The 15,479-nt window shown below is 38.7% G+C and overlaps 1 protein-coding gene across 2 annotated transcripts in view; it reads left to right on the top strand.

The window, feature by feature from the left end:
• Positions 1–15,479, top strand: part of NTN4 (netrin 4) — a 124,603-nt gene that overhangs the window by 37,036 nt on the left and 72,088 nt on the right. For both annotated transcript variants that reach the window (XM_049626100.1, XM_049626099.1), the window contains exon 3: positions 9,832–10,110. In XM_049626100.1, the coding sequence (XP_049482057.1) occupies positions 9,832–10,110 (279 nt within the window). The remainder of the gene's footprint in view (positions 1–9,831; positions 10,111–15,479) is intronic.

Genomic DNA, 15,479 nt, shown 5'->3' with positions numbered 1-15,479 from the left:
ATAGAAACTTGGCAGACCAGAAGGGAGTGGCATGATATAGTCAACATGCTAAATGGGAAAAATAGGCAACCAAGAATACTTTATCCAACAAGGCTGTCATTCAGAATAGATGGAGAGATAAAGAATTTCCAAGACAAGCAAAAACTAAAGGATTTTGTGAACACTAAACCAGCTCTGCAAGAAATATTAAAGGGCATTCTTTGAGCGGGGAAGAGACCAAAAGCACCCAAGACTAGAGAAAGAACAGAGACAGTCTACAGGAACAGCAACTTTACAGGTAATATAATGGCACTAAATTCATATCTATCAATAATTACTCTGAATGTAAATGGACTAAATGCTCCAATCAAAAGATATAGGATATCAGAACGGATTAAAAAAAAAAAAAAAAACTAGACCCATCCATATGCTGCTTATAAGAGACTCATTTTAGTCCCAGTAACACCTGAAGATTTAAAGTGAGGGAATGGAGAACGATTTATCATGCTAATGGATGTCAAAAGAAAGCCAGAGTAGCCATACTTATATCAGATAAACTAGATTTTAAAACCAAAACTATAACAAGAGGTGAAGAAGGGCACTATATCACAATAAAGGGGTCTATCCAACAAGAAGATCTAACAATTGTAAATATTTATGTCCTCAACTTGGAACAGCCAAATATATAAGTCATATGATAACAAACTTAAAGAAACTTATTGGTAATAACATAATAACAGTGGGGGACTTTAACACCCAGTTACAACAATGAACAGGTCATCTAAGCAGAACATCAACAAGAAAACAATGGCTTTGAATACACACTGGACCAAATGGACTTAACAGATACAGTCAGAGCATTTCATCCTAGAACAACAGAGTACACATTCTTTTCAAGTGCCCAGGGAACATTCTCAGGAATAGATCACACACTGGGTCACAAATCAGGCTTCAACCAGTACAAAAAGATTGAGATCAAACCATGCATATTTTCAGACCATAACACTATGAAAGTTTAAGTCAGCCACAAGAAAAAATTTGGAAAGACCACAAATACAAGAAGGTTAAAGAACATCCTACTAAAGAATGAATGGAACCAAGAAATTAAAGAAAAAATTAAAAAATACATGAAAGCAAGTGAAAATGAAAACATGGCAGTTCAAAACGTTTGGGATGCAGCAAAGGTGGTTGTAAAAGGGAAACGCATAGCAATACGGGCCTTCCTCAAGAAGCAAGAAAAGTCGCAAATACACAACCTAATCTTACACCTAAATGAGCTGGAAAAAGAACAGCAAATAAAGCTGGAAAAATAACAGCAAATAAATCCTAAAACCAGCAGAAGAAGGGAAATGATGAAGATTAGAGGAGAAATAAATGATATAGAAAGCAGGTCAATGAAACTAGGAGCTGGTTCTTTGAAAGAATAAAATTGATAACCCCCTAGCCAGACTTATCAAAAAGAAAAGAGAAAGAATTCAAATAAATAAAATCACGAATGAAAGAGGAGATCACAACCAACGCTGCGGAAAGACAAACAATTATAAGAGAATATTATGAGCAATTATATGCCAACAAACTGGGCAATCTAGAAGAAATGGATAAATTCCTAGAAACATGTAAACTACCAAAACTGAAACAGAAATAAATAGAAAACTTGAACAGATCCATAACCAGCAAAGAAATTCAATTGGCTATCAAAAATGTCCCAAAAAATAAGAGTCCAGAGCTGGATGGCTTCCCAAGGGGTTTCTAGCAAACATTTAAAGAAGAGTTAATACCTATTCTTTTGAAGCTGTTCCAAAAAATAGAAATAGAAGGAAATTTTCCAAACTTATTCTATGAGGCCAGAATTACCTTGATTCCAAAACCAGCTAAGGAGAATGATAGACCAATATCCTTGATGAACATGGATGCAAAAATTCTCAACAAGATTCTAGCAAATCAAATACAACAGGACATTAAAGGAATTATTCACCACAATCAAGTAGGATTTATTCCTGGTCTGCAAAGGTGGTTCAATATCCAAAAATCAATCTACCTGATATACCACATTAATAAAAGAAAGGATAAGAACCATATGATCCTCTCAATAGATGCAGAAAAAGCACTTGACAAAATGCAGCATCCCTTTCTTGATAAAAAACCCTCAAGAAAGTAAGGGTAGAAGGAACATACCTCAACATGATAAAGCCCATATACAAAAGATCCACAGTTAATATCATCCTCAGTTGGAAAAACCTGAGAGCTTTTCCCTTAAGGTCAGGAACACAACAGGGATGTTCACTCTCACCACTGTTGTTCAACATAGTACTGTAAGTCCTAGCCTCAGCAACTAGACAACAAAAAGAAATAAAAGGCATCCAATCAGCAAGGAAGAAGCCAAACTTTCAGTCTTTGCAGACATGATACTCTATGTAGAGAACTTGAAAGACTCCACCAAAAAATTGCTAGAACTGATAAATGAATTCAGCAAAGCTAAAGGATATAATATCAATGTACAGAAATTTGTTGCATTTCTATACACCAATAACAAAGTTGCAGAAAGATAAATCAAGGAATCAATCCCATTTACAACTGCACTAAAAACCATAAGATACCTAGGAATAAACGTAACCAAAGAGGTAAAAGAACTGTCCTCTGAAAACTATGTAATGCTTATGAAACAAATTGAAGAAGACACAAAGAAATGAAAAAACATTCCATGTTCATGGACTGGAAGAGCAAATATTGTTAAAATATTGTTAAAATGTGTATACTACTGAAAGCAATCTACATATTCAATGCAATCTCTCTCAAAATAACACCAGCATTTTTTTATAGAGCTAGAACAAACAATTCTAAAATTTATATGGAACCAGAAAAGACCCTGAATAGCCAAAGTAATGTTGAAAAAGAAAAACCAAAGCTGGAGGTATCACAATTCCAGATTCCAAGCTATATTACAAAGCTATAATCACCAAAACAGTATGGTACTGGCATAAAACAGACATATAGAGAAATGGAACAGAATAGAAAACCCAGATATGGACCCACAAATGTATGACCAACTCATCTTTGACAAAGCAGGAAAGAATGTCCAATTGGAAAATAGTCTCTTAAGCAAATATTGCTGGGAAAACTGGACAGCAACATGCAGAAGAATGAACCTGGATCACTTTCTTACACCATACACAAAAATAAATTCAAACCAGATGAAAGCCTAAATGTGAGACAGGAAACCATAAAAATTCTAGAGAACACAGGCAGCAACCTCTTTGATTTCAGCTGTAGCAACTTATAAGACATGTCACTGGAGGCAAGGGAAACAAGCACAAAAATGAACTATTGTGATTTCATCAAGTTAAAAAGCTTCTGCACAACGAAGGAAACAATCAACAAAACTAAAAGACAACCTATGGAATGGGAGAAGATATTTGCAAGTGACACATCAGATAAAGGGCTAATATTCAAAATCTATAAAGAACTTATCAAACTCAACACCCCAAAAATAAATAACCCAGTTAGGAAATGGGCAGAAGACATGAACAGACATTTCTCCAAAGAAGACATAAAAATGGCTAACAAACACAGGAGAAAGTGCTCGACATCACTTATCATTGGGGAAATAAAAATCAAAACCACAATGAGATACCATCTCACACCTGTCAAAATGGCTAAAGTAACAATTCAGGAAACAACAGATATTGGTGGGGATGTGGAGAAAGGGGAACCCTCTTATACAGCTGGTGGGAATGCAAACTGGTACAGCCACTCTAGAAAACAGTATGGGGGTTCCTTAAAAAGTTAAAAATAGAACTACCCTACCCAACAATTATACTACTGGGTATTAATCCAAAGTATACAAATGTACTGATTCGAAGGGGCACATGTACCCCAATGTTTATAGCAGCATTATCCACAATAGCCAAAGTATGGAAAGAGCCCAAATGTCCATCAACTGATGATTGGATAAAGAAGTTTGGTATTACATAATGGAATATTAATCAGCCATCAAAAAGAATGAAATCTTGCCATTTGCAATGAGGTAGATGGAACTAGAATGTATTATGCTAAGCAAAATAAGTCAGAGAAAGGCAAATACTATATGATTTCACTCATATGTGTAATTCAAGAAACAAAACAGATGAACATAGGGGAAGGGAAGGAAAAATAAAATAAGATATAAATAGAGAGGGAGGCAAATCAAAAGAACTCTGAGCATTGATGGAGAAGAGGTGGGTGGGGGCATGGGCTAAATGGGTGATGAGCATTAAGAAGGGCACTTATTGTGATGAGCATTGGTGTTATATGTAAGTGATGAGTCACTAAATCCTACTCCTGAAACCAATACTACAGTATATATTGACTAACCTTAATTTAAATAAAAACTTGGGAGAAAAAACTGGTAAACAAACTAGTAAATAAAGAAGAGAAAATTGAGCCCAAAGTAAGTAGAAGAAAGTAAGTAATAAAAATAAAAGCAAAAATGAAATAGAAAAACAGGAGAGAAATCATTGAAAGCAAAAGCTGCTGTTTTGATAACATAAAGATATGGGAATTTTAAAAACCACTAAAGAACAATTGCAGTTAGGATCTTAAAGCTTCCATTTTTGGTAAATAAGAAAACTAGACCACAAACCATGGAAAAGGTGTAATATTTGTATGTGTTTGGGTGCTTGATCATGCCTGCTTGATCCCTTTTCTTAAGAATGTGAAAGACCATGTGTACTATTGAAGAGAAGGAATCTATAAAACCATTTGAAATATATTACATATTTTTATGTAGGTATTTATACATATATGTATGTATTCATACACTTTCTCATCAAGAGTACATAATTGTAAGAACATTTTTCCTTTTTTATTTTTCTAAATCCTATTACTTATTTGGCTTCTCCTTTTTAAAAATGCTATTTGGAAAAATGGTTCATTTATTTATTCATTCAATGTAATTATGAAATGCTATAATATGCCAGGGATGTGCTGGGGGACAATGCTGTTAACCAGACAAACCTACTGAGCAGAGTCTATTTTGCGATACAGACAAGTAAACAGACAATAACAATGTATTAGCATGATCTGGGCACCTGGGTGGCTCAGTCGGTTGAGTGTCCAACTCTTGATTTCAACTCAGGTCATGATCCCAGGGTCATAGGATCCAGCCCCACGTTGGGCTCTGTGCTGGGCATGGAGCCTGCTTAAAATTCTCTCTCTCTCCCTCTGCCCCTCTCCCCCACTCATGCTCTTTCTCTCAAAAATAAAAATAAAAATAAAAATAAAAATAAAAATAAAATACAATGTACTAGCATGAAAGTGCTTTCATGGAAACACAAGTGCCAACAGAGTCCACAAGATGGGCAATCACCTCGGACCTGAAATATTTCTCAAGCTAGTAGCTAAACAAAAATTTTAAAATGTGATAACTAAGTTTCTTGAATTATTGTGATCTAACATAGGCAATAAAATTTTAATTATGTAGCAATATGTAAATATGAGTTTGGTACTCAAAAGACTTCCTGTCTATTATGTACCTAATATTTACTTCTTACTCTGTTCACATTGTGTTAAACTCTGTTGAAAGTTTCATCTCAGTAAAAATAGGACATATGGAATTCTATTTTAACTAATTCTCACTATTATTGAGAGTTAGAAAAGAACATATAGGTAATTCTAACCTGTTCAGAACTTTTTAAGGATCTCTTTGTTATACTAAGGCATAAGAAATGGCAGAGCCTAAGCCAAAAGTCCAGATCCTTAGGCAAAGTTTAAGGGATTCCAGGCTTAGAAAGTAGGCCAAGACCAGAGAAATGTGAAAATCCCAAAGATTAAGTAGGAAGGGTTTGTGATTCACTCAGAAGCTCAGATAGGTTTTAAAATTATGTATTTCATTTAAACCATTGATTTCACATTTGGAAATGTATCTTCAGGATATTATTATAAACTTCTGCATTTTAGCTATAAGATTGTTCACTGTAGTTGGTTATACCGAAAAGTTGAAAACAATCTAGATGCCTAACAACAGCAACCTGGTTAAATAAGTTATGTCATATCCGCACAATAGAATCCTAACCAGATTTTTTAATTATGAAAGAGTGTTTCTCAAACTTTATTGTGCATCAGAATCATCTGCACGGCTTGTTGAAACCCAGATTGCTGGGCTCCATCCCCAGAGTTTCTGATTCAGTCAGCCTGGTATAAGGGCTCAAGAATTTGCATTTCTAACTAGTTCCTGGGTTGACACTGATGCTGTTGGTCTGGGAGCCACATTTTGAGAACCACTGATGTAGAATTATTTTCACTGAATTGGAAAAAATTCACAAGGTATTGTTAAGCTGAAACAAAGCGGTTTACATTATATTCTATATGTATATATACAGAAGATTAGATGGGAAAATATCGTGGAGTCGGTATTCCTGGCTGTCCTTGGGACTGCACTGTAGATTCTTAATGTCTTCTACATTTTTGAGTGACAGATTTCTCTGTAATGAGCATAGTATTAATCACTGAAATATAACCCACTTTCTTAATTTGAAAAATAATATCAGGAAGTCCTGGCCAATAGCACTAACAAGCTGGAAACACTGAAATAGGCTCGATCCTAGTTCTCCTCTGGCTTGTTAACTATGTCTTGCAGGGGTGTACCTTCAGACGCACTCATAGACAGAGGAACAGTGGTGGGCCCATAGATACACCCTGTTCCTGATGGGGACAAAAACAGAAGAGGCTGATATATGAGGGCTTCTACAGTTTTTCTTACTTCATTTTAGTAGTGCCATGCAGGCTTCTTCTGGAGATGTTTGAAGAAAAACTGGGTGGGACCCAAAGGGCGACCTGCCAGAAGTTTGAAGCATCTGGATTGGCGCACTCTTTGTTTCCTGACGCAGGGTAGATCCATTTCCCAGAGTATCAGATTAAGGCGTCTCCTTTCTGGAAAAAAGATTTCATGGTTTAAATTCCCGTTCACTTTGTGTCTGTGGCACTCTGCTGTCTCCTTTCCAGCATGCAGCCTCAGGGGTCATGATGTCCCTTCCCTGCTGATATCAGCGTGCCAACTGTGGTGTCATGCACACTAAGCACAGAGCCGCCATTCAGCTTCCACAGTCTGGGTTCAGGAAGCAAAAGAGCTTCTAGTTCCTACAAACCTTGACAGATCTTCCTCTAGCCTTGCATATGCTAAACAATTCTCAGAGGACGGGGGTTATAAGGAGTCGGGGAGGGGGAACTAGGGTAAATGTCAAGGATAAATACGTGATAGGAACAGAGAGAGCAAACAGTACCACCAATGTTGAGGAAAAGGAAGGGTGGGCCACAGTTTAGAGAAGGATGCCATATGCTTTTCAGTAGAATACTTATTTGGTAAGCACTGTGACCCTTTTCCATGTCCTTGTATTACTGTGGTTGATAAACCAGGAGGTGGCCACATTACTGATTTTATTTAGAGCAAGTGTCCTTCACGAATGTCTAACAGAATGCCAGTATTGGGGGTGTTATTTGAAAAATAAGTGTCACATAAAACTCACAATGGGTTCAATTTTTTAATTTTGTTAATGATTCAAAATGTAAAAACATGCTGTGATATAGGCTATCATTAAAAGAGACATTACTTCCATATTGACTTTCAAGTAGGTGACATAGTATTATTGGAAAACTGTATTCCATATGTTGCTTTCCACCACTTTACATGTGAATAAATGGGGCAGAACATTGTTAAAGTTTAGGATACAACTTTTTCCAAGGTTTGAAAGTTCAAAAATAGCTAGAGATGCAGAGGTTGGTTAATGATTCAGTTATTTGTTTTTATAATTTCCTACTTCTTCCCTTCTAGTGCTATAATATGAATTCAGTGTGTGAATCTGTTTAGGACCTTAGAAAAGGAAATTAAGTTATTTAAAATTCTCACCTATTACTTAAATGCCAAGAACAATGTTATAATCAATCAATTCATTTACAAAGAATTTATTGAATACTTCCTCTGTGCTAGGCACTGTCCTGGGATCAGCAATTATCCTCAAGAAGTTTACTTTCTAGAGACCAGGAAGACAGTAGTAAAGCATTAAAGTACAACTACAATGTATCAATTGGTAAATAAGCACTAAGAACAAAAATGAGGCAGGCTGCTATAAGGACTTTGTATTTTATTCTGAGAGAAATGGGAGGTCCTTGGGTGGGGGCAGATTTAAGCAGTGACATGCTCTATTTATAGACATTCTCTATTTATAGAGAATCACTATAGCTGCTGGATGGAGAATTGGCTGTGAAGGCCAAGTATCCATTGAATTATCACTCCTCCTTAAGTTATATTTCATTTAGGACAGTTCTGCACCTAAGTATGGCTGGAGATGTGATCCTGCACAGTTGATTCTTGCCTTTTCATCCTTTCATTGCAAAATCAATTCTTAAAATGAAATTTTTATATCTGAAGTATTCCTTAAGGAATTTTTTTCCTGGAAAGCTACTTTTAGATACATTCTCTCTAAATGGGAGTTTATCCAAAGCCTACTTTTTAATAATTACCTTACTTTCATACTACTCAGTTATCAAAATATTTCTGGATTTCTTGTGAGTAGAGTTTTAACATATATTTAAAAAGCCAAGAGATGCCTAAAATTTTTTTCAGGGGAGCTTTGTGTCTCTTATTATATAAATTAACAAGATTGCTTAAGGTTTTGTTCTGTTTTTTTTTTTTTAACCTGCATACTAAGGTATAACTTGGTATTGGTCTCCTTATGATACTGTTTTATGTTGTGAGATAGTTTGGAATTCCTTTTTTTATATTCATTGCTTTCTACTGGCAGTGATTTTCTCTCCCACCAGCCTTACTCCCCCAAAGTTAAGACATCCATTAGAGAAGTTTGTACCACTCCACCCCAGGGGCCCTTTTATTACCCCCATATAATGTATGGACACACACACATGCCCAAAGTCCATCCCTTCTGAGTCTTCCTCCCTCTGGTTTCCTCCTCAGAACTAAAGTTTTAAATTGCCTTTCAAGTCTATCTGTAACATACACAATAAAAAGTTTTATTACTTATACTTTACATTTAACCAAAATACTGTTAACTAACTTGATCAGCCATTTTATTTTCTACATTTGGATTTAAAGGACTTTTAACTGATTTCAGAAATCAAATCCACCCTGAAATGACTATATATTTACTACTCATAAGAATATTCCAAGAATGTACCACAAGCTTGGAAGGCAGATCCAGAAAAGGAGAACCAAAGGTATTTGTAGCAACAGTGGCCCCAATTAATAATTGATTAGTCTTTGAAGGGTCACACCTCATTTGGAAATAGAAGTGTCTGGATCTTGATTTTGGTGCTTCTCTTCTTCCCCCTTTTTAATCCATTCTCCTTATAGAAGTGGGAGTTATCTTTTTAAAAAATGTAAATCAGATGATATCAGCTCTCTGCATATGACCCTCCAATGCCTTCCCACTACAGTTAGAATAACTACCATGGCCTTTAAAGGACTCTCTATTCATGATCTGTTATGCACTGGCTCCGTCCTCTTCTCTAAAAACTGTCCCCTTGTTTCCTGGACTTCAGTCACACTGGCCTTGTTGTTCTTCCTTTAATAAGCCAAGCTTGATTCAGCTTCAAGGCCTTTAAACTTGCTGTTCCTTCTGCCCAGAATGCTCTTCCCCCAAGATCTTTGCATGGCTGCCTTCATCTCAAGAGTAAGGTCTCTGCTGGTTACTCAATTTATACTTCTGCATCTGAACAGGCAGCACCTGTGTGATCAAGGTCTAAAAATCTCTTATCACTTGCAGATGACAAAAGGTGTAACTCAAACCAAGACTGTATGAGGCAAACAATTTGGGGTTTGCACACAGTCGTATATATTCATGGTATTTTTTTCTTTCTTTACAGGTTATTTTCAGAGCTTTGTCACCACCATATGATGCAGAGAACCCTTATAGTGCCAAAGTGCAGGAGCAATTGAAGATCACCAACCTCCGTGTGCAGTTGCTAAAACGACAGTCTTGCCCCTGTCAGAGAAATGACCTGACCACAAAGCCTCAACATTTTACACATTATGCAATCTATGATTTCATTGTCAAGGGCAGCTGCTTCTGTAACGGCCATGCGGATCAATGCGTTCCTGTTGATGGCTTCAGACCTGTCAAAGCCCCAGGAGCATTCCATGTGGTATGTAAAACAATTCCTCACCTGTGAAAAACAAACCGTGAGTTACTTTCAGCTTTGGACATTGGTAATCGAAGTTCCCTTAGAGTTGGTCTGCTCTCACATAGTCCTCCCTGTTTCTTCCTCTGCTGATTCACTCCTCCGACTCCATACCCATCTTTTAAAGTGCCAATTAACTTGTGGTTTAGTCTTCAATTTTAGAATTATAAATAGTCAAGTATGATAACCAGATTCCTTGGAATACATCCATGCCAATTTTTAGTGCCATGACCTTCAGATATGAAGTGTAAGGTGAGCAGTAAGAGAGGTTGGCATAATCATATTAGTGGCATTATCACTCAGAAGCCAGCTTTGACAGTAAATGGGAACCATTGTTGAAGACATTTTAAAGTGGAAAAAATAAGAACTTCAGTTTAATGCCTGGTATCTTTTGCTGTTCAGCCAATAGAATGAATAATAATTCTCTGTGAAGAGTTGGCCTGACCCCCTCTCACCCTAAACCATGGTTAAACTCCCTTTCCTCTGCATTCACATATCTCCTTGGGCTTTCCTCTCAACTTTTGCTTGTCTGCATCTCCCAGGAGATCACAAACTCCTGATGACAGGGACTGCGTGATCTCTGTTGCCTTAGTCTGGTATGTTACTGGAGCCAGAATTAAGTGTTTGATTGAGTGATAGCAACATAGGAATAAAAAGATAATCAAAACCTATTGTCATTGTCCTCACATCACCTTCTTCCAAAAAACAAGGTTACAAAGTGGCTCAGACAGCAAGTGCCTTGTTGGGATGCACCCAAAGCTATGCGGATTAGGCAAGGGGAAGACAGGTAGGAAAGCACTTCAATTTTTAAATTTTATATTTTTCTCTGATACTTCGGATCAAAGCAAAAATAAATAAATAAAAATTTGAAGATCTCAAAGTATCCTTATTTCATTTTGTAGAGTAGACTTCCACATGTGTCATCTTTCTCCCAGCCCTGATAGAGGAAAGGGCCATAAGGGAGCATGAACCAGTTAGCCAGCAGGACAGTTTGTGTCTGCTGGGCTAAGTCCCTGAGGTGCAGGACAACATTGGGGTAACAAAAATGACTACAGAATCAGCCAGAGTTTCAAAAACAGAAACAATGCTATCACTCTAGAAATGAAACTGGGGCTCCCAAATTGGAGAAAATGAAACATTCACCCAACAAACTAGTTTGCAAACACTAATGGATCTCTGAACTCACATTGCTTCAAATAAAGGATGGACTAATTTGTAATACCTAAGATAATTGGGTTCAAGTATGATTGAAATAGAAAATAACCCAGGGGCACCTCGGGGCCTCAGTTGGTTAAGCATCTGACTTTTGATTTCAGCTCAGGTCATGATCTCACATTGGTTCGTGAGGTCGTGCCCCAGGTGGGGCTCCATGCTAACAGTGTGGAGCCTGCTTGGGATTCTCTCTCCCTCTCTCTGCCCCTCCTCTCCTAACTAAGCAAACATAAAAAAAAAAAAAAAAAGAACCCAGACATTCTAGACACATGTCAATCTACTAGACTGTAGCTAGAAAGTTTATGTGAAGTAGAGCACCAATAAATTTCGGCCACTAAGTGAATTAGTGAAAGGAGAGCATGCAGGCTGCAATGGACTCAATGTTTGTGTCCCTCCAAAATTCATATGTTGAAAACCTAATCACAGTGTGATGGTATGTGGAGGTGGGGCCTTTGGGAGGTAAGTAGGTCATGAGAGTAGAGCCCTCATGAATGGGATTAGTGGCCTTAAGAGCTGAGAGAGCTAGCTAGCTCTCTTTCTGCCACGTGAGGATACAGTGAGCAGTCAGCAGTCTGTAACCTGGAAGAGGGTCTTTATGAGAACCCGACTATGCTGGCACCCTGATCTTAGACTTCCAGTCTCCAGAACTGTGAGAAGTAAATTCTTTTGTTTATAAGCCACAAGCTGGTCAAGGGATAAAATCTGGAAAACTACAAGCTGAAGACCAACCACACTGGCCACACAGGCTACCTGAATGTAGTGACTGTCTCTCCAGATGGATTCCTCTGTGCTTCTGGAGGCAGAGATGGCCAGGTCATGCTGTGGGTCCTCAACAAAGGCAAGTACCTTCATGCACTATATGGCAAGGATGTCATCAATACCCTGTGATTCAGCCCCCACCACTGTGGCTCTGTGTTGCCACACGCCACAGCATTAAGATCTGGAACTTTAAGGTCAAGATCATTGTAGATTAGCCGAAACAAGAAGTTATCAGTATTAGCAGCAAGGCAGAGCCACCCCAGTGTACCTCCCCAACCTGGTCTTCTGATAGCCAGACTGTTTGCTGGCTACCCAGACAACCTGGTACAGGTGTGGCAGGTGACCATCGGCACACCCTAGAAATATATGCTAGAGCTTTAGAAATTAAAAAATGGCTTTCTGACTTAAAAAAAGGGAGAGAGAATTCTATTAACTTTGCTAAATTTGAAAAGGGATAAATACAGAGTTATGAGAAACTTCTATAAAAGTCTCAAAATATAACTATTCTATACAGTCTTCTGCCAGCAAGAAAACTGTCAGGCAATGAGCCTGAGCCCCCATGTCTGCACCACTGGCCCTCCACTCCATTCTGCCACTACCCACTGAACTTCTTGTTGCCACCCTGGTACTGCTGCACTCTGGCAGCATCCTCTCCAAAATCACCACAGTCTTCCACCTCAGCCTCACCACCTGGTCTCTGCAAGAGTCAGCTCCTGGTGGGCCCATGTGGAGATGGGGCCTCCAGATCCCATCCCGAGAGTCACAAAATACTGTAAGAGAGACACCAGTAGCAGAAAGAATCTGGTAGGTGTCTACCAGTATAATGGAGAGCCTTATGTCCTCCCTAGCATCTGGAAGGCAGAGGCCCAGACTGATGTAAAAAATATGGACAAAGAATATCTGCCCATTGCAGGACTGGCTGAATTTTGCAAGACATCTATAGGACAGACCCCGGTGGAGGACAGCAAAAAGTTGAAAATTGGCCAGTATATCACTGTGCAGACCATTTCTGGAATTAAGGCCCTGGGTATCAAACTGGTTTTCTGCATAGATTTTTTAAGATCAGCCAAGATGTCTTTTCTACCCAAACCATCAGACACACTGGCATGCAGCTGCAAGGTTAACAATACTATGACCCACCCCCCCACCCAAGACTTGTGGCTTTGACTTCACAAGCACTATGGAGGACATTTCAAAAATGCCATAGCAAAGTGTTCTTCTGCACACCTATGCCCACAATCCCATGGAAGTGGACCCTCATTCTGAGAAATAGAAGGAAATAGCAACAGCAGTGAAAAAAAGAATCTCTCTACGTTCTTTGACATGGCCTACCAAGACTTTGCCAGTAGTGATGGTAACAAGGATGCCTAGGCTGTACATCACTTCACTGAAGAGGGCATTAATGTCTGTCTCTGCCAATCCTATACCAAGAACATGGGCTTATATGGTAAGTGTGTGGGAGACTTCACTGTGGTCTGCAAAGATGCTGATGAAGTCAGAGGGGTGGAATCACAGATGAGGACACTGATCCATCCCATGTATTCCAACTCTCCTCTCAATGGAGCCCGAGTTGCCTCAACCACTCTGACCATCTAGATTTTCAAAAACAATGGTTGTTAAGAAGCACAAGTCGTGGCCAGCTGCATCATTAGCATGCAGATTCGGCTGGTCTCCAACCTCAAGAAGGAGGACTTCTCCCACAATGGGCAGCACATCCCTGACCAGACTGGCATATTTTGTTTCACAGGGCTAAAGCCCAAACAGGTGGAGCAGCTGACCAAGGAGTTCTCATCTACATGACAAAGGTCAGCCTCATCTTTGTAGCAAGGATCATCTTGGACAACTGGGCTATCTTGCTCATGACATCCACTCAGTCACCAAATGATTTTCCTGATGAGAGGGAACAGAGTCAACTGTCCTGTCTTCAGCCTCTGTATTTGTGAGATTCACAGGATGAGGGAGGGTGGAGGTGATTGGCAGATCATTTCTTTCAACCACTCAGTGAATGAATGTTGCTCAGAAAATAACATGTAGTTAAACAGGACAGGGGCATCTGTAGCTGGTGTCTGGAACTGTGTGGCTTGAAACCAAACTCTCCCTCAGCTTTTTATCTATAACTTTTCTAAAGTAGTTTACATGTATAAGAGAGTCACATTCTTAAAAGAAAACCATCAATCATGCCATTGTAATATTGCAGAAGCTTTAACTGAAGCACCTTACAGTGTTAAGAGTTCCTCTGTGGACCCAGCGTGAGACATAGCCCTTGTTAAAGGCTTTGTGAGAAGACCTAGTCCTAACATTAATGGTCAGCCTGTTTATCTTCCCGTGACTGAGCAATCTTATCAATAGACCATGTTACTGAAATCGTGTTTTATGAAAACCAGAATCTACTGCCACTGCAGCAAGGAAAATTAAAAATGCTCTTTCCTATCTTGTTTAAGAAAAGAGAAAGAAGTTTCTCCCTTTTTAATGTTTCCAGGCATTTTAATGTTCCTCTCTTTTCCCTTATCCCTGCTGTTCTTTGCCTACGGCACAAAGATCTCTAACTAGCCTAGATTTTCATCCTGTTCTACTGCCTGATTGGCCATCAACCCCATTTTCTCAGGATTTATTTATTTGAAGAGTAAAGGACATAATTTGCTATTCATCCCATACCCTCGTCTTTCTCAGCAATGAATAGTGGAAGAGTAGGCAACTGCACTTTATTTCAGCATCCTTTTCGATGATTGAATGTTCAATTTTCTCCCACTGGGTTTTGCCTCTGCACAGTGGGACCTCATACTTCTGTTCAGTGTGGTTGTACAGTCTTGCATCTCACATCATGAGTTGGGTAATGCAGGGTAATACTAGGAAAGAGGATATTCTGGACCTTGGTTTTAACCTTGTGTGCTGCCAGCTGGGCTCAGGCTTCACCCTTTGGAAAGATAACAACCATCTGTTCTAATCATGTAGACTTATTGCAGCCTGGGTTCTCTGTCATAATAAAGTTACTGTAGGATGACCTTTCCCATCCCAAAAAAGAAAACTGGTAGCCTATAGAAAGGATCTGGATAACCAAGTAAAGGGGATTATTTAGTAAGTGTTTTTCATTTTAAAATGATGTTGGAATGAGAAGTCTCCATCCTAGAAGACCTTAGCGGATTGAAACTTCACTTCCTTACTAATCTCAGGTCACTCTGAAATTGGAAGCAACTTCCTTTTAAAATAATATTAGTTTGGGGGCGCCTAGGTGGCTCAGTTGGTTAAGTGTCTGACCTTTGATCTCAGCTCAGGTCTTGATCTCAGAGTCATGAATTCAATCCCTGCATTGGGCTCTATAGTGGACATGAAACCTACTTAAAAAAAATAATACTGGTTTTGTG

This window comes from Panthera uncia, chromosome B4 (genome assembly GCF_023721935.1).
Source record: "Panthera uncia isolate 11264 chromosome B4, Puncia_PCG_1.0, whole genome shotgun sequence".
NCBI lineage: Eukaryota > Metazoa > Chordata > Mammalia > Carnivora > Felidae > Panthera > Panthera uncia.
The sequence above is the reverse complement of the archived record's forward strand: the minus strand, read 5'-3'. Positions and strand labels throughout refer to the sequence as shown.